The following is a 20,374-nucleotide window of genomic DNA, read 5'->3' as shown; positions in this document are numbered from 1 at the left end:
TCTCCTGTATGAATTTGGCCATTGTAAGAATATTAAACTAAGTAGTCTTCAAACTGATCAAGTTAATCCCTTAAACAGGGGGTTGGACTAGAAGACCACCAAAGTAGCCCTATGACTGTATGACTATTGTACATTGGCGTGTTCTGGAGCAGAGTTAGGCAATCTGATGCCCATCAGGATGTCTAGACTGTAGTTCTCATAAGCCTCATTCCAGCTAATGGTCAATGAGGGATTGTGAGAGTTGTAGTGCAAGCTATCAGGAACATATTGGGTCACAGATTTCCACTATGTGCATTACAACAGCAGTTTCCAATGTTTATGGTTTGGCAGCCTGGCTGAGGGAGAGGGGAACTGGGACGTTTGAGTGATGTGCCAGGGTGTGCATGTGCAGGTCAACTTGCGTGAGCAGTGGGCTGGTGCGCATGTCCCTGATTCTTGACTAACGAGAGCTCCTTTGTCCAATAGTAATTTTATTAAAGGTTATAATTACATCAGTTAGAAATGCATACAAACTAAAAAGAATTGGAAGAATATGAAGAAAGAGTAGAAGGTGCAAAAAAGAGAAAGAAAAGTAAGGATGTAGTAAAGAAAAAGAAAGTAAATATATCCTCAATCATCCCCAGCATTAGGCTCTTCTCCAGTGAGCCCTTCCTTCCCATTAGGTGGCCAAAGTATTTGAGTTTCATCTTCTGGATCTAGCCTATCCCATCTCTTACATATAAACAAATCCTTGGAGCATCATTCTAGTGTCAGCAAAAGCCCATTAAAGACTATCAGAAAGAACATATCTATTTTAAACTTGATCAAATAAACCAACTTTATATTCCTTCCTTTTACTACTAAAAACCTTAATGTTTAGTCCATTCAAATCATATTGCAGAACTTTCTTTTCATTTTTTTCTTTGTTCCTTCACATTGTCCCTCTTTTGTAAATCCAAGATAGGAAAATTGTCCAAGTGATTCTCGTGGTTAATTGTTTGTATATATCTTTTAATTATTAAAAATCAGCTGGTTTGTAGGTCCAGTGTAATGCTTTTTCCATGTCATTCTACTATCCTATAAATTCTAAATCTACTTTTAACTCAATCTCAGTCTAGTCAGGTAAAACCTGTTCCTCTTCCATAACATTTTTTAGACATAGTCTCTTCACAGAGGCAGATGTCACTATTAATATTAACTTCTGAGCCCATTTTTCAAAAATATTTTACAATAAGTCCAATGTTAGAATATTTTGCTTCACTTAATAATTGAATATCAAGTTTGTGTTCTTCTCCTTTCATTGTTGTGAGAAGAACAGAAACTTGACTTTCAATTAACCTTTAGTTCCCTTTGTGTCCAATTTTTAAAGTCTAATTTTTTTTTAAAAAGTAATAATTTCCCACAGAAAGGTCATCAAGATGTGTGATTAGTGCCACTCAGGGTACAATGATGGTAAATATTCACATTTTCCAGAGTGATTGAAGGTATCATGTGATAAATAAATGAATCACATTCTTTGAACATACAAAATCTCCAGAGAAACTCATAGCTCTCTCGGGCTGCATTAGAATACTAAGATTTCACTTTTTCCATTTCAATTTCATTTCATCTTTTTTTACCCACAAAATGCACTTTGTTTTGACACGCATATGAAAATAGAGGATTGTGGCTGTATTTGAAGCATCTTCCTGCCTCACATTCCTTCAGAATCGATAAGTCACATATTTTTCTTTTCCACAAATCTGTATCTCTTCTACAGCTATCCTATAGACAGACAATTTGATTCCAATTTTTTAAAGCCATGTACTTCTGCATATTTCACCACAAAATCATCAAAACTGTATGTTAGAGGGAAGAAGTTCATTATTGTGAATATCTCTTTCACTTTCTTTAAAACCACAGGGCTGCATTAGAAATGAACTTCCAGGCTCTAAGTCTCCATGCTATCTACATCTCTGTGACTTTTCTTGAGCAAGATGCCCTCAGTGCCCACTAGTGACCCATTTTGCGTAACAAAACCCCAAACTGAAGCAGATGACAGGCACAGTTAGGACAAGCAGCATGTCTCCTCATGAAAAAGGCAAATGAACCCACTGTTCCTCTTTGACTGCCTGAATAATATGGTCAGCAAGAACAGGAAAGAACCGGAGAACCGGATAAGAATTGCAAGCTCTTCTGAAGGTCTAGAGCAGGGTTCTCGATTTCATTGAGAGCCACATCAGGGCTGTGTTTGACCTCAGGGACCGGATAGACTTAGCCCAAGTGGGCATGGCCAGCTTGATGTCACTCAGGCCAGGAGACACCTGTGGTGGCCTGGACAGAATTTGGGGGGAATCCTCCTGCAGCCCTCTGTTCCGTTTTTGCTGGCAGAGGCACCGTGGGCTGGTCCTTCTTTATGGTGGACCCTTGGGCCAGATCTAAGCACCCCATGGGTTGGATACAGCCTACAGGCCTTGAGTTTGATGCTCCTGGTCTAGAGACTTTGGTCAAGGAGAGCAATGAGAGCAATGCAAGAAGTTGTGTCAGGCTCCAAAACTTTAAAAAAAGACATGCTGAGTTACCCCAAAGCAATTTCCTTTATTGTTCCTCACTTATGGACAGAAATCTTACCAAATTAAAGCAAATGATTAGCATCAAGAAAGATATACTCTGAGAACCTCTCAGGAAGAGCTGTCTTCCTCCCAACCAAACTATCTAAACTTCGCTGTCTCTTGTTCTCTGGAATGCAGCCCCTCCCCCTTGGGAATCCAGACTACATTCACCACACTCTGGCGAAGAGCAGCTAAAGGCATCATATTTTTTACCTGGTGAATAGCTCAAACACCAACCCTGAGAGAATTTAGGCCACACAGGCAATCTTGCCCCATGCCACACAATTCACAAGTGAACACCAAAACACACACGTCCCGTCATACACCACTTAAACACGATTGCTCTGTATTTTAGAGACACGTATAATCTTGCAGGACCTTAATCTCATCTAGTATTTTCTTTTCCTATATGAGCCACCCAAACTAATTTTAATTGTTGAAGCATCAAAATACGTTAAATAAACAAGTAAATAAATGTTACTTAGCTTGCACAGATTCCTCTAAAAATCATTTTGGCTGCTTCAAGTATGGTACATACTGGAATTAAACCCCGGTATATCATTTCAGCCTGAGGGATAATATCCTTGAATTTTCAAAATTGTTAGTGAGAATATATAGATAGTCCTCACCTAATCACCAGTTCTTCAGTGACTATTGGAAGTTACAATACTGCTGAATGAGACTAATGACGGATCCTCATAGTTCAAGCTCACCATTATGACAGTCACAGAATCTCACAATCATGTAATTGCCATTTGTGACCTTCACTGACGGCTTCTGGGGAAGCCAGCAAGGGATCAGAGTTGTCAGAGTTGCTCGATGTCGCCCTTAACAACTACAGGTGACTTGCTTAACAATGACAACCAGAACTGCTGCAACCGTCTTTGTAAGCCTATGTGGTCACATGACATTGCAGTTTACAATCGTTATCACTTAGCGATGGAGCTACCAGTCCCAATTATATTTGTGAAAAAGAACTACTCTTCTCTCTCGAGCAACAGTGTAGACACAAACAGAAAGATGGTTTTTTGCGTGTGCTCAGTAATGTTGTTACCCTACAAGGCTTTTAGTAGTTCTTCTCTGGAGAAAAGGGGATATGAAGTTTTCTGGTTGAGTTGGGGTAAAGGTCATTCTTGGAATTGCTGCTTCTGATGCCCTCATCATATCCATTGATAGTCATGGATGATCCAGTCCTGTTGAGGAGTACATCTACAGGGCCTCTGTGAAGAATATTCGGGCTGAAATGCCTGGGGTTCAGTCTTGTTATGTGATTTGGAAGAGGTTTGGGTGGGTGACACCTGAAGAAAAAGTTGTCTGCTCTGTTAGTCCTTGGATTGTTAAGGCAGCCAGGAAGGTGACCTGTAGTTGGATCTGAATGTGGGTTTTAGGGACGCAAGAACTTTTCATCCATTCTCTTAGAGTAGCACTTCCTCACTCAAAAGAAGCATATCATCTGAAGATAATCTCAGCATAGCCAAGATGCTATGTTGGACTTTGTTCAGCTCCATCTGATGCACCAGCTCCACTCTTTTTGGACTGGGACACTCTTTGGACAGTCACTCATTCTCTAGTCACCTCAGAGCTTGACTACTGCAATGACTGTTCATGGGACATAGCCCTTGACAATCACTCAGAAGCTTCAATCAGTCCAGACTACAGTTGTGCAGTTAGTGATGCGTATAACTCAATATGACCATGTTCCACCCTTGCTCTACAAGCTGCAGTGGTTACCAGTCTGTTTCTGGGTGTGAATCAAGGTGCTGATTATTGCCTATAAAGTCCTACATGGAGGACTTTATAGGCAATATTACTAGCCAAGTTACTTAACTTTCTAGGCAATATTACTAGCCAAGTTACTTAACTTTCCGTTTGAGCATTATATATTGGCAGAGTTGCACACTCTAGATCAGGGATCTCCAATCTTGGCAACTTTAAGACTTGTAGACGGAACTCTGAGAGTTGAAGTCCACAAGTCTTAAAGTTGCCAAGGTTGGAGATCCTTGATCTAGATAGTTTCAATTAACAATGGGATTCACTGGGACCCAGAAAGTGTGCCTTCTCTGTTGTGGTGCCTGACTTTTGGAATGGTATCCTATCCCCCATCTCCCTCAAAATCCATGTTGCTCCCACCTTGTTTGTGTTCCATAAAGCCTTAAAGACCTGGTTTTATTCCTTGATCTTGAGATCAGACAGGAATCCTCATTTCGTTACTTTTGTTTTCTACTTCAATATTTGCCTGGATCTCATCTTGGTTTTGGTTTATTATTTGTGAACTACCCAGAGCCAGCCAGAATCATATGATGTCCAAATTGAACAAAATAAATAAAATAAAATATACATATTCAGATGAAAGTGATACAACCTACTGCCTTTCCCTCCCTCACCTGCTCATTACTTTGGAATTCAGAGAAGTATTAAAAATGGCTTAGAATAAAATATCAATCAACAGAAATAAAAAAACTAGTTATATAATATGCAGAATAAAACCCAATAGACATAAAAAGGGAATGCAAATGATATTAGGTTAAGAATAGAATTTACTACAGAAAAGGAAGCCAAAGCACTTGAATTATGCAAAGCACTAGAAACATCTTATTTTGAAGCATATCAAATCTGAAATGGCTGTTTCTGATACAATATGGGCTGTTTCCAAGTGTTTTGAAAATGTTTCACACTCTGTAAATTATTGTTCCAAGTTCAAAATATCGCCAGAATATTCAGTACAACAATTTTGATCTCAAAATTGGAAATTTCATGCTCAAAACTGTTTGAAATTATGTGTTTCATACACCCTTCCTGGAAAATTATTGTATTTAAAAGCTGGCACTATCTTTTCTTCTATTTGGACTGGCGTTCCTAGCTGTTGTCTAGGATTAATTTAAGATGCTTAGAGTGCTCCAGATTAACTAGACCTCCTTAAATTAGAATTCACTAGGATGAAATACTGTGTCCCTTTTCAAGCATATAAAAAATGCAGTTTGTTATTTTTTGGGGGTGGAATCACATTATAAATATAAAATGCAACTTTAATCAAACCTATTATTGGTTTAAGTTGGTCTGAAGTTGTAAGGCTGTTTTCTTATGCTACAATTCAAAAATTGGTATTACTGCTTTTTGTGAATATTCACACTAAGATGAAAAGTACCAGTGAAATCAATGACAAAACTACCTGCAATATAATGGCTAAATTAAACTTGGTTAATTTCAAAGGCCACCGCTGGAGAAATCTGAAAACAGCTAATTGAAAGATACAATATAAATTGATGGCTACATCTTTCATGTTCTGAAATGGATAACATGACATTTTATAAAGTCTTGGAACGTTATTTATGTTGCATCGCCTCAGGCAATGATTTTTGCATAATCCTATAGAAAAAGTTAACGAAACTTAAAAGCAATCTCCTATTTTAATAATTGTCTTGAAAATCCTTAAGCCAGGGGTCTCCAACCTTGGTCCCTTTAAGACTTGTGGACTTCAACTCCCAGAATCCCTGGGAATTGAAGTCCACAAGTCTTAAAGGGACCAAGGTTGGAGACCCCTGGTTTAAACCATTGCCTCCCCAACTGGCTTGCGTGGCTCAGTCTACATAAACCTATTTTACAGAGCTTGACAGAAGGGCTAAGCCGAAGTGATATTTAGCGATCCTCTCAAAATTGTTCAGCCACAACACTTAAGAAAGGCCTCTGTGTTAATATTGACTTTTCTTTTTTCAAAATTCCAGCAGGTGATTCTTACTGGAATTAATTCAAGAGCATCTAGGCTCTCCATTTTGCAGGGAGGCCCAACCCTTGCAACTCAAACCTTTAGTTTGGATTTCCTCCCCAGCCAATTCCTCTCATTCTGGATGAAAGATATTAATCCGGTTATTATTAAAGAAATAATAATTCCTCTCCCCACCACCACCACCCAAGCTGGAAAGTGCAAGATAAATCTGATACTTCTCAGGCCACCTGTTGCCCTGTTCTTGAGCCACCAAACCCAACAGGAATCTGCTACCTACCGCAGCCAAGGCAAAGGAGGATCACGGCTTGGTAGAGGAGCTTCACTTCAGTGATAGGACCCATGGTGTGGCTTCACCTCTCCGGAGCCTCTTCTCTGACTCCACTCTGCATCTCACTTCCTTTTCTTCGTGCACCAATATATATTCCCTCCCAACATTCTTAGTTCCTCCAACTTTTGCTTCAGCCCTCCTTTGTGTAATCTCTATCTGAAGTATTTCTAAACCATTTCCTGTGATATATTGAGCACTGGGGTGATTAAATGGTTCCTTTCTCCACCTGACCATGATATGCTTAATATGGTAGGCCGGCAATGGCAGACCTACAACACACAGGCTCTCACACAAAGGGCCTGGTGAGACTTCCAGGCCCTTTGGAAGTCAGTCAAGGGAGTCCTGCTCTTGTGTGGCTGCTGAGATCTCCAAAAATTGTGTGAGCATCCCTGTGCAGTATTTGGAGTTTCCAGAGGCACCAGGAGATCAGGACCTTCTCATGCAACTTTCAGAGTATATAGAGGTCTTGAGATGTCTCCTTTGTCTATGCTTTATGTGTGTGTGTGTGTGATAGAGCAGAAGACTCAAAGTAGGCGTTTTCTAAATCTTTGACACGCCAAGCCCAAAAGGTTCGCCCTCACTGCTGTAGTTTAACCCAGTGGGCAAAACTCTAACAGACAATGCTGGTTTCGTTTCTGTAATTCCATCCTAGGGAAATTTTGCTCGATGAAGAAAAATTGAATTCTATCAATGCCTCTTTAGTCAAAATTGCCAACTGGACTGTGATGACAACTGAGCCGAAATTTCCATTGCTAGCCAAAACAGTTGTTGGGTTTTGCCTCATTTTACCCTCTTTCTTGCCACAGTTGTTAAGTGAATCATTGGAGTTGTTAAGTTAGTAACACATTGTTAAGCAAATCTGGCTTCCTCTTTGTCATTGCTTGTCAGAAGGTTGCAAAAGGTGATCACATGACCACAGGACACCACAACTGTCTTAAATACATGTCAGATGCCAAGGGTCTGAATTCTGATCACGTGACCGGATGCTGCAATGGTTGTAAATGTGAAAAATGGTCGTAAGTCACTTTCTTCAGTGCTGTTGTAACTTTAAACGGTCACTAAACGAATGGTTGCAAGTCAAAGACTATCTGTATCCTAAAGATGGATATTGGCAGGCAAGCTTTCTAGAGATGCCATTGCTCAAAGTTGTCGTTAAAAAAACAAAACTAGCTAGATTTACAGGGATGTCAAACTGGAGGAGCATTGGGTTGGATGCGCCACATGCAGTCCACACCCACCCCAGCTCTGCAAAGGGGGGGGGAAACATTGTGAAATGTCACGTGATGGCAACATGACACCATGAGCTAGAACTTCAGTCTGAGTCACTGAATTAGGTCAGTTTCAAATCTGACCACAAAAAGGGCCAAATTTACTCAGAATAATCAGCTAAAGGAATCGCACACATTTTTGGAACATACGACATCTGCTTCCTGGCAGGGACAATAAAATTCACAGGAAACAAAAAGCTCATCTTCCAAGAATAAAGCTATAACAAAATAAACAATCAAAATTTTAACAGAAATTCTATGAAGATACCATGAGATAGGGTTCATCTCTACAAGATGGAGGGATAAGAACCACAAAAAACATCTGTAAATTTGAGATTCCTATCCCCTTCCCCCTTCCATTCTTTTTCTAAAAATAAAAATAATAACATAAAACTATCTATCTCGACTGCTTCAGTGGACTGATTGCTGAAATGATTTACCATACTTTCCTTCCTGTGCCAATAAGCTGCTCAAGTTGATTTTCAGGAAATATGGATTTCAAGATGGTTATAAAACATTACCATCAGATTGCCTATCATTTCTTTAGTCATAAAAACATCTGTTCTTTAATTTGAAAGAGACATTCTGTCTCCTCAGCAGATCTTTTGATATTATAGAAGAACTCATATTGAGGGTACTTTTGCACTTGTAAAGAATCCATTAAGGCAGGGGCAGGGTGAACTGTGGCAAGAAAGATTGTAAAATGGGGCAAAACTCACTTAACAATTGTCTTGCTTAGCAGCAGAAATGTTGGGCTCAAATGTGATCGTAAATTGAGGACTATCTGTACAAGATTATTTGTCTCTGGCAACCATTACCTCACACAAAATGTACAGCGATGGGACGTAATAGCCAGCAGGAAAATAGAAGGGGCTAACTACCCAAACCAATTGAAGATTATTTTATTTTTCACAAAATACCAAACATCCTTAGATTTAAATGGGAACCCCTCCTCCCCTTGGCAAATGCACCCACCCGTGCACGCACACACATATCGTCCCCTTGCCCTCACCCCACCCCACACCAAAGTCTGGCAAGTCCTTTCAGTCTGTCGCTGGATTGAACTCAGTCCCTCGTGCTTGGCAGGACCGGAGGTGGGTTCCGATCATGTGTAGAGATCAAAATCAATCCGCCTGGAATTGTAGAACTGGCCCTCGGAATTATCCACCTTCCGGCAGTAAACCCCGTCAGGGAAATAGCCTTGGGATACCCAGTCCTGAAGAGACAGAAAAAAGAATTTGAAAGAGACGGGAGAAGGATGGCAGGGAAAAGAAGAAAAGGAAAGAAAACAGACTCTGCTAGAAAGAAGTTCCCTGAGGATGAGGCTCCAGCACGAGTCCGAAAACTCGGAAGACTAAACCTCTGGTCCTGGTGGCTGATCCAGATTGGATCCTGCAATATTATCCTGGGACATATATATTTGCCTTCATTCATGAAAGAAAAAAGAACCACCTGGCATGGAATCTCACAAAAGTCGAAGAGGCACGCTTAATTGGCAGTGTTAACAAAAGGGCCATCCTGAAAAGCACTCAGCCAATAGGTAATCTGATAGGACCATATTAGAAGAAATCAAACCATATTAATCGCACATGTTTTGCTAATAAGGGAGTAGAAGATCATTTATCATAAAATCTGGTGTAGCAAGGAAACTGAATGCTGCACATCATTTCTGATTCTAGTTTAACAGTTTTACTGAGTTATAAAATATTGAAAAATACAAAAGCAAATAGAAAAGCAATGGGGGGGGGGGGAAAGGGGGAAGAGAAGTGAAGGAGGAGGAGGAGGAGGAGGAGGAAAGAAGCATTGACTTCCGACTCTCTCTGTTACAGTAAAATAAGGCATTAACATCACAACTTTTTTCTTTTTCATAATAATATGAACAAGCCATTTCTGTAAAGATCTATCAGTCTAATCGGTAAAACCTGAAATCAAAGTTTCATTCTTTTCCACATCAAACACAAAGTTCAGAAGCGGTCTGATTCCTACTATGAATGAATGGTTGCAGAAGTTGATGGAGTTGACTGAAACGGCAAAATTGACTACTTTGATTAAAGAAAAGAACATAAGTACTTTTGTTTCCACGCATCATTTCTGATTCTATATTCAAGACTGCTCAATATGCTGCCCTTGGTTTAGGTTACTTAATCTAAAGTCTAATAAAAGATTCTAATAAAAGAATAAAAGAAAGATGTCAGGAAACGAACAGATTCTAAAAGACGCACGTTGGGTGTGTTAGCATGGATTTGGGGGCAGTGATGCTGTATCCATCAAAACTAATTCTCAAGCACCATCCCCACAGCAAATGTACCGTCCAGGAAAAAAATTCTGACCAAGGAAATAAATTATTACCATAAACAATATCCATTACCTGGATGAAACCGTCTATCTATCTAGACCCGTTCCAGTCTGGTTTCCGGCCTGGTTACACCACAGAAACAGCCTTGGTCGCGTTGGTCGATGATCTCTGGAGGGCTCGGGACAGAGGTTGCTCCTCTGTCCTAGTCCTATTAGATCTCTCAGCGGCTTTTGATACCATTGACCATGGTATCCTGCTGCGCTGGCTCGGGGGGCTTGGAGTGGGGGGCACCGTTCATCGGTGGTTCTCCTCCTATCTCTTGGACCGGTCGCAGACGGTGTTGACAGGAGGGCAGAGATAGGCCCCAAGGCGCCTCTTGTGTGGGGTGCCGCAAGGGTCAGTTCTCTCGCCTCTTCTGTTCAACATCTATATGAAGCTGCTGGGTAAGATCATCCGTGGTTTTGGGGTGAGTTGTCATCTATATGCTAATGATACTCAGCTGTACATCTCCACCCCTAACCACCCCAACGAGGCCTTCAAAGTGATGTCCCAGTGTCTGGAAGCAGTACGGGTCTGGATGGAGAGAAACAGGCTCCCTCCAAGACCGAGTGGCTGTGGATGCCGGCAGCCCGGTACAGTCAGCTGATTCCATCGCTGACTGTTGGGAGCGAGTCATTGGCCCCCACGGAGAGGGCTCGCAATCTGGGCGTCCTCTTGGATGTACGGCTGTCTTTAGAAGAACATATGACAGCCATCGCCAGGGGAGATTTTTATCAGGTTTGCCTGATACACCAGTTGCGTCCCTTTCTAGACCGGGTTTCCCTTTGCATGGTCACTCATGCCCTTGTTACATCCCACCTAGACTACTGCAATGCTCTCTACATGGGGCTCCCCTTGAAGGGTACCCAGAAGCTCCAATTGGTCCAGAATGCGGCTGCGCGGGTGATAGAGGGAACACCTCGTGGCTCCCATGTGACATCCCTCCTGCGCAGTCTGCACTGGCTTCCGGTGGTCTTCCGGGTCCAATTCAAGGTGCTGGTTACCACCTTTAAAGCACTTCATGGCTTAGGACCGGGTTACTTACGGGACCATCTACTGCCACCAGTAGCCTCCCACCGACCTGTGCGCTCCCACAGAGGGCCTCCTCCAGGTACCGTTGGCCAAACAATGTCGGCTGGCGACCTCCAGGGGGAGGGCCTTCTCTGTGGGGGCTCCTGCCTTCTGGAATGAGCTACCTCCAGGGCTTCATCAACTCCCTGACCTCCGGACCTTTCGCCGCGAGCTGAAGACGCTCTTGTTTCAGCGAGCAGGGCTAGCTTAAATGTAGTTTTTAATTGGGGTTTTTAAATTGGGTTTTTTAAACGGGGTTTTTAATTACTTTTTAGGCCATTCATTGAATTAGTTTTTTATACTGTTTTTAATTGGTGTTATATGTATCTTTGTATTTTATTGGCTATGAACTGCCCTGAGTCCTTCGGGAGAAGGGCGGTATACAAATTTAATAAATAAATAAATAATGTGACAAGCGATTAAAAATCCCTCTAATACAATCTCCCTAGGAACAAGCTTTTCTTCTCACAATTGCCAGGAAGGCAGGCCAAAATAACGTGCACCAAGCCTTCTTCCATCAGTACAAATAGTCCTCAACTTACGGCCACAACTGAGCCCAACATTTCCGTTGTTAAGTGAAAAATTTATTAAGTGAGTTCTGCCCCATGACTTTTCTTGCCATGTTTGTTAAGTGAATCACTGCAGTTGCTAAATTAGTAATACAGTTGTTAAATGAATCTGGTTTCTCCATTGACTTTACTTGTCAGAAGGTCACAAAAGAGGATCACATGACCCCAGGACACTGCAACCGTCATACATATGAGTCAGTTACCAACCGACTGAATTTTGATCACATGACCATGGAGGGGGTCATAAATCACTTTTTTCAGTGCTGTTGTAACTTAGAATAGTCACTAAGTGAACTGTTGTAAATCAACGACTACCAGGATTCAGTGTAAGCCAGGATTTATATACAATTGCAAAATCAAACAACCAGCAACACTAAACAGATGGCAATTAAAATGAATAGAATTGTAGAAAGATGCATTTTTTAAAAAGTCACTCAGGAAAAAAGATAGATAAATGAGATATTGGAGAAGGGAAAAGAATATCTGTACCAATGAAGAAAAAAAGACATTACTAGGATAGTGAATAGATAGAGAGAAATAGACACAAAGTGAAGAAGTGAAATAGAAGTTCATTATCCTCTCTTGGCCTCTTACCTGCATCTGAGAGCTGCTGAAGGGTCCGTAAAGTTCAGATGTGTTTGTGTTTTCCCACTTATACTCCCACATCACCTCAGAGAGTATGTTGTCATCACTCTCCCCATGTGCCTGACTTCCTGTTGTTGGAGAATAAGCACATATATCAGAATAATTTTTCCTAAATTCCCTAAAAAAAGACAGCTACCCCCCAATAGAACATCATACCATTAAGGCAGTGTTTCTCAACCCTGGGAACTTTTAAGATGTGTGGACTTTAACTTCCAGAAGCCACCGGAAAGCTGGGGGCTTCTGGGAATTGAAGTCCACATTTCTTCCCCAAGGTTGAAAAATACTGAGTTAAGGATAGTTGAGCATGTTAGATGAGGGGGTTGTATATTTCAAGGCTTCCCCAAATAAGCTCCTGACACACAGTTTTGCAAGTTTGAGAGGAATTTTCCACCCAAACCCTGACAGGAAAAACACCCCAACAAGTGATCCTTCAGCTGCTATGATAAAATTCAACACATCATCTTGACTGCATGTTTCCAATCCTGGAACACTGTAGCCCTCAGTTCCCAAGGACACTGACCTGATGATGTCTTCTCTCCTAGTTTGGCTTCGTCGATTTCCTCAGCAAACATGTCGAGTTCTGGTTCACCAGAGGAAGGTGCTGCAGGAGGGTGCTGTAACGCCCGGAGTCTCACGGCCAACTTCTCCCGGGTTTCCTGATAGATTTCATAAACTCCTCGCGCCACCATTTGGTCAGCCAGCCCTGACAGCTGTTCCAGCTGCTCTTTCCGCTCAGGTGACCCTGGCTTCTGGGGATCATCTTCCTCAGCTGGATCTTCATCTACTTTGAGGCGGGTCCAGGGCCTCCGCTGACGTCCACTACTTTTCGGGCCACCCTTGTCTCCGAACCTTTGAATGGCTCTAGCTACTGTCTCACCAGGTAACATTAAGTCTACCATCCTTTCCAGCAGTTCCTTCTTCTCCAGAGGTGTCCGGCCCACCTCAAGATCTTCATCATCTTCATCTTCTTCGTCATTATCTGCAGACTTGAGGGATTTCTTCTGACCGGGAGGCTGTTCCTTTATCTTGACCTAGTAAAAAACAGAAAAGGATAAATTAGGTAAAAGAAAAGTGATATATTTTGGATTAAAATGGATTTTAGGTCCAGAACAAGAATGCAAATGGTTGACCTTTCCTTGCAATCATTTCCAATTTTTGCAAGCATACTTTCCATCTGTCAAAATTGGTCTCAATTTTATTGGTGGAGGAAGGGGTACTATGTCGGGGAAGCTGAGGAATTCTGAGAATTGAAGTCCACACATCTTAAAGTTGCTACGGTTGAGAAACACTGGTTTAAACTGATAACCATTATGGAGTGGATGGCAGAGAATTCTATGTCTTGTCCATGGTATTTCCTTTTACACTCCTGAAACTCCCCTATATTTACTTCAAATAATGTATATGCATCCTTTTTCCATAGCAGCTGTGCAACTTTAGGAGCTGGAGGACAATCAAACTAAATAAACAAAAATAAATAATGTATCCATCTCTTATTTGCCTTCTTTTTAACTAACATTCCCTAAATCCTATGAGTGATATATATATATATTGCACTGGTTGTCTTCCCTTCAAGTCTACCTAAAAAGACTTACCCAATCTATGTTGTCCAACCAATTGTCCCGAATCACTGCCTCTTTTTTCAAGAAATAATTGCCTTCTGAATCAAAATGACCTTCTTCCATCTCCTCTTGCAAATTGAAAGGGGTGATCCGGATACCATCTTCATAGTCAATAGTGGCAGATTCCTGCCCTAAAAAGATAAAGTAAGAAGATTAATTTCTGATTAACTTAATACCAATAAAAATATTATTTAACCTTAATTTTTTAACACTGTTAACAAACAGTAAATTATTGGAGTAGAAAGTGCAAATATGAAACCTGCTCCAAAATTATCATTTTACTTGAATTATAAAGCCTGAAAACATTTTTCTTATTGAGATTGAAGGTTATGTGATGGGTCATCACATAATTCAAAATGTCTTAACTGTCATCACAAAAAAAAATCCACAATCTTAGGGACTACTGATATTTTTTTAACTGAGAGAAGAAATAACGTAGAAGTTCCGATTACTGAAATCTATAATTAATAAAGCTTCCTACTTACCTTCCACATCGTCTGATGCAAGGATGTCATATTTACTACCCTGCCCTTCATCTTCCTCCTCATCTTCCTCATCGCTGTCCAATGAATGCTTGCCCTTAAAGCGGCTGCCTGGCCCTCCAATAGCAGGTTCTACCAGCTATTCAAGAGATGAAGTGAATTTAGAAGTTCAGCATTTGAAGAAACTATAGTGCTTACGTGTTTTCACCCAATTGTCAAGTTCGAAAATTAGCTAATTCTTCAAATTAGCAAGTTACTCCCTGTAACTTTCTCTATTTTTTTCCTGATAACTTAAGGCCCTTATAGGCAGTCCTTGAATTACGACCACAATTGAGCCCAACAGTTCTGTTGCTAAGTGAGGTAGTTAAGTGAGTTTTGCCCCTTTTTGTGACTTTTGTTGACACGGTTGTTAAGTGAATCACTGCAGTTGTTACTTAATAGCACAGCTTGTGCCACCACACTCTCAACAGGTTGTTGAGAATGTGATGGCACGACAGCTTCCTCAGTACCTAGAGGAAACTGTCTATTTAGACCCGTTCCAGTCCGGCTTCCAACCTGGGTACAGCACGGAAACGGCTTTGGTCGCGTTGGTGAATGATCTCTGGAGGGCTCAGGATAGGGGCTGCTCCTCTATCCTGGTCCTATTAGACCTCTCAGCAGCTTTCGATACCATCGACCATGGTATCCTGCTGCGACGATTGAAGAGATTGGGAGTGGGGGCACCGTTTTTCGGTGGTTCTCCTCCTATCTCTCTGACCGATCGCAGACGGTGTTGGCAGGGGGGCAGAGATCGACCACGAGGCGACTCACGTGTGGGGTGCCGCAGGAGTCGGTTCTCTCGCCTCTCCTGTTCAACATCTATATGAAGCTGCTGGGGGAGATCATCCGTGGTTTTGGGGTGCAATATCATCAGTACGCTGATGACATGCAGCTGTACATTTCCACCCCTGACCACCCCAATGAGGCCGTCGAAGTGTTTGGAAGCCATACGGGTCTGGATGGGGAGGAACGGGCTCAGACTCAATCCCTCCAAGACTGAGTGGCTGTGGATACCAGTGTCCCGGTACAGTCAGCTGGTTCCATCGCTGACTGTTGGAGCCGAATCATTGGCCCCTATGGAGAGGGTCCGCAACTTGGGTGTTCTCCTGGATGCTCAGCTGTCGTTCGAGGAACATATGATGGCCGTCGCCAGGGGAGCCTTTTATCAGGTACACCTGATCTGCCAGTTGCGCCCCTTCATAGACCAGGATTCTTTATGCACGGTCATTCATGCCCTCGTCACTTCCCACCTGGACTACTGTAACGCTCTCTACATGGGACTCCCCTTGAAGAGCATCCGAAGGCTCCAACTGGTCCAGAATGTGGCTGCGCGGGTGATAGAAGGAGCCACTTGTGGCTCCCACATAACACCTCTCCTGCGCAGGCTGCACTGGTTGCCGGTGGTCTTTCGGGTGCAATTCAAGGTGTTGGTAACCACCTTTAAAGCGCTCCATGGCTTAGGACTGGCTATTTACGGGACCGCCTGTAGCCACCGATAGCCTCCCACTGACCTGTGCGCTCCCACAGGGAGGGTCTCCTCAGGGTGCCGTCAGCCAAACAATGTCGGCTGGCGACCCCCAGGGAGAGAGCCTTCTCTGTGGGGGCACCTACCCTCTGGAATGAGCTTCCTCCGGGGTTACGATCACTTCCCGACCTCCGGACCTTCCGACGCGAGCTCAAGACTCTTTTGTTTCACTGCGCAGGGCTGGCCTAATGTGTTAATGGTTTTTAGTCAGAGTTTTATTATTATTTTAATTAGTTTTAACGTTAGCCAAAATTGAATTAGATTTTTATAGCGTTTTTTAACTTTATTTATTAATACTGTTTTATGTTGGCTGTAAACCGCCCTGAGTCCTTCGGGAGAAGGGCGGTATAGAAATTTAATTAATTAATTAATTAATTAATTAATTAATTAATTAATTAATTAAATATTAAGTGAATGTGGCTTCTCCATGGATTTTGCTTGAAAGAAGGTGATTGCAAAAGGTGATCACATGACTCCTAGACACTGCAACCCATCATATATATGAACCACTTGTCAGGCATCCAAATTTTGATCATGTGCCCACAGGGTTGCTGCAATGGTCACAAGTGAGAAAAATAGTATGATGTCACTTTTTTCAGTGCTGTTGTAACTTCACAAGGTCATTAAATAAATGGTTGTAAGTTGAGGACTACCTGAATTTAAGTCTGTAGCTATAGACTTCAACTTCACAGTCCAGTGTTTTTCAAAGGTGGTAACTTTAGGATGTGTATTCCAAAGGTGCTTTTTCAAGAGACAACTGGACTTTCTTGTTTTTCTTTGAAGATGTTTCGCTTCTCATCAAAGAAGCTTCTTCAGCTGAGAGCTCAGCTCTGAGCTGCTTCTTGGATGAGAAGCGAAACGTCTTCCAAAAAAACCCCAAGACAGTCCAGTTGCCTTTTGAAAAAGCACAACTATGACCTGGATGACTGAGAATCTCCATAGACTTTTAGGATGTGTGGACTTCACACATTTCAGAATACCCCAGCAGGCATGAGAATTCTGGGAGCTGAAGTCCATCTTTATCTTAAAGTTGCCAAATTGAAAAACACTGCTATGCATAGTTCCCCCTTAAGCTTTATTTTCTGAATCTCAAGTTAAATAATAACCTTCCTAAATCTGGGTTCCATCAGGTGGTTTGTCCTACAATTTCTAGGAGCTCCTATCACTAGATTGACCAGTATTGATAGAATTCCGATTAGGCAAAGGTGATATAAAGGTTTATTTCACCTTTTTCTTTGGGAGGATCATCTCCTCTTCATCATCATCACCTTGGTCTTCAAATGTGACTTTCCGTTTTGACATGATGACCCTGTAAAATGCAGATCACCAGCAGAGACTTAAGAAACTCACACACAACTAATCACCTTCAAAAACATGAACTTGGCAGTTCTGATAAGCGTCATATCCAGCTTTACCAGAATGCTGGCTCCTCTACTGATAAGGACCTTATCATACACTATCTCTGGGGAAACTTTGTAAACAAGCTAGCTAAGGCACATAGACATAAATTTTGGTATCCTCTAGCTTATTATAATAATAAAACATACACCCCTTTTGATAAGAAAGCTTATTAGCATAAACATACAATGTATGAAGGAGGAGGGTAAAGTACAAGAACCCAATCAAAAGAAATGTGTCAAGCAACCAAAACCCCAATTCTTAGGGTATTAACTTTTTTAATCATAATTGTATAAAATTTATATTTGTATATAGTTCGGGATCCTGGCTCCTTTAGCTGCCAAGACCCTTTTGCTGAAGTATAGGTAATCCTCAACTTACAATCACAATTGAGGCCAAAAAGTATTGTTGTTAAGCAAGAATTTGTTAAGTGAGCTTTGCCTCATTTTACGACTTTTCTTTTCACAGCTGTTAAGTGAATCACTGCAATTGATAAGTTAGCCACCCATTGTTAAGTGAATCTGGCTTCCCTACTGACTTTGCTTGTCCGAAGGTTGCAAAAAGTTAATCAAATGACCCCGGGATGCTGCAACAATCGTAAGTAAGAACCAGACGCCAAGCATCTGAATTTTAATCAGATAATCACATGGGGAATGCTGCAAAGGTCGTAACTGTGAAAAACAGTCATAAGTCACTTTTTTCAGTGCCGTTAGCTTTGAACAGTCACTGAATAAAGTGCTATAAGCCTGTACTTACAATAAAAGTTTTTATTTTACAATAAAAACTTTTACAATAAAAGTTCCTTGAACCGCCTCTTGTGTATGGTTCTGTTTGGCACCTGCGCCAGGCTAAACCCGGTTTGCAGGCAACAATCTTTCACTTTCTTTGGTAGACAGAAAGATGAAAAACCATTATTTCCAAAAACCGGTGCTTTCGTGGCCATCTCTTAAAATAAGCCTCCTTCCCTTCCTGAAGCACTACCAGGAGCACCACTCAGGTGACTCTGAGGACACAGAGAAACCTCCAAGTGCTTCAACAGCCCTCTAAAACAAGGTTCTCCAACCTTAGTAACTTTAAGGCTTGTGGACTTAAACTCCTAGAGTTCCTCAGCCAGCTTTGCTGGCTGAGGAACTCTGGGAGTTGAAGTCCACAAACCTTAAAGTTACTAAGGTTGGAGACCCCTGCTCTAAAAGGATGCAAAAGACCAGCTTGTCTGCAAGGAATATAAATCCTTCCATTCCCCGCTATCCTGTCAGAGCTGAAGTAGCTTTTTGGATGAGAAGCGAAACTCCTTCAAAAGAGAGGGGGCGGGAAACAAATTCCAGTTGCCTCCTGAAAAAGCACTTTGGGGACAACCATGACCTAGATGACTGAGAATTCTTTACAGATTTCACTTCCTGAACTCCACAACAGTCTCCATTAATTTCAACCGAAGCCCACCCACTCCTTTCTCTATTGGGCATACTGGAGAGTTGGATTTAAGGGACGTCTATCGACCCCCATCCTCTAATAAAACGCATCGAAGGCAAAGGGGGGGGGGTCCTTCACCATTTTTCTCGTGCATCTAATCAAGTCTGCACCGAAGCAGCCACGTCTGAAGTCAACTTAGGAGGCGACCTGGACGCTCATTTGGGAACCTCGGGAGCCCCCATTCCTCTGAGTCTCCAAGGGGCCCCCGCGAGACCCTAAATTAGAATTGGCGGGTTTGCACCTTCCTTTCCGTCCCATCCCCGGACAAACGACCCGGGTCGTACCTAGGCGGCTGCAATCAGAGCACCCGAAGCCTCCCAGGAGCACTGCGCAGGAATCGACATCAGACTCCTGCTGCCATTCCAGCCGGATATGACACCATAGCTAGTCGTTTTTCTTTCCCCCCCACCCAACTCGTCGCACAGGAACTGACGTTATTTCTGGCAACCCGTGGCTTCACCGCCCAGAATCGGCCGAAGGAAAGTGTGGGCAAGGCTGGAAAAAAACGCTGCGTGTGTTGAGGCCTATGGTGGCGGCAGCGGGCCGAATTTTTCTCTTTGATAAAATGCCGCGATAGATAGAAGAGGATTTAAAAAATAATAATATCCTAGCTCAATAATAGTTTCGCCCTTTCTGGAGCTTCTCCTGTTAGCGGGAATAGTATATTTATATTTTCAGCCCTCGCTGACTTTTTCCCGCCCTTTTCTCACTCTGTAATTGCGCAATGACGGACGTGTAATGAACGCAAGTGGGGTCGTTGCGGTTAAGGGTAGATGCTGTTCCAAGAACACTTGAAGAAATTAAAGAAATCCCGTCTGGGAGCCTTCCAGAGTTTTTTGAATGATGGGCGGCGTTGTAAATGTTGTACAATTGCAGTTTGCATACCGAGCAAATAGATCAACAGATGATGCTGTTAATATGGCTCTGCACTTCATCTTACAACATCTTGAATCTCCAAAAACCTATGTGTTGATAACTTCCTACATATGCAAGGGTCGTCTTTGTAGACTTTAGTTCAGCATTCAATACCATCATTCTAGACCAGCGGTTCTCAACCTGTGGGTCAGGACCCTGTTGGGGGTCGAATGACAATTTGCCAGGGGTCGCCTAAGACCATCGGAAATATGGGAAGTATACTTGTGAGTTGAAGAATTGCACTCCAATGGTTGACTTCACAAGCCAGCTGCAGGCTCTTCAAATTGCTAGCCGAATTTGGCTTCGGGCGTGATCAATTAAAAAAGAGAAATCTTTGCTCTGATGTCTCCCTCTCAAGCCAGCTGCAATCACTCCCAATCGCTAACTTAATCTGGCTTCAGGCGCGATAAACTTAA

General features: G+C 42.2%; 2 protein-coding genes across 2 annotated transcripts in view; both read right to left on the bottom strand.

Moving 5' to 3' along the window:
* Positions 1 to 6,688, bottom strand: part of LOC131197286 (integrin alpha-X-like) — a 75,505-nt gene extending 68,817 nt beyond the window's left edge. Inside the window, exon 1 of the mRNA XM_058181155.1 lies at positions 6,572 to 6,688. Coding sequence (XP_058037138.1) covers positions 6,572 to 6,635 — 64 coding nt within the window. The 5' untranslated portion in view covers positions 6,636 to 6,688. The remainder of the gene's footprint in view (positions 1 to 6,571) is intronic.
* A 2,280-nt stretch (positions 6,689 to 8,968) lies between these two features.
* CD2BP2 (CD2 cytoplasmic tail binding protein 2) lies at positions 8,969 to 19,420 on the bottom strand. Its single transcript, XM_058181157.1, has 7 exons — positions 19,328 to 19,420; positions 17,403 to 17,484; positions 14,615 to 14,750; positions 14,103 to 14,260; positions 13,031 to 13,541; positions 12,460 to 12,578; positions 8,969 to 9,106 (listed from the first exon to the last, which is right to left on the bottom strand). The coding sequence occupies exons 2-7, from the start codon at positions 17,475 to 17,477 to the stop codon at positions 8,996 to 8,998; spliced, it is 1,110 nt and encodes a 369-aa protein (XP_058037140.1). The 5' UTR covers positions 17,478 to 17,484; positions 19,328 to 19,420; the 3' UTR covers positions 8,969 to 8,995.
* Positions 19,421 to 20,374: the final 954 nt, after the last annotated feature.

The sequence above is a fragment of the Ahaetulla prasina genome, chromosome 4, assembly GCF_028640845.1.
Source record: "Ahaetulla prasina isolate Xishuangbanna chromosome 4, ASM2864084v1, whole genome shotgun sequence".
In the NCBI taxonomy this organism is placed as follows: Eukaryota; Metazoa; Chordata; class Lepidosauria; order Squamata; family Colubridae; genus Ahaetulla; species Ahaetulla prasina.
This window is presented reverse-complemented; position numbering and strand designations above follow the sequence as displayed.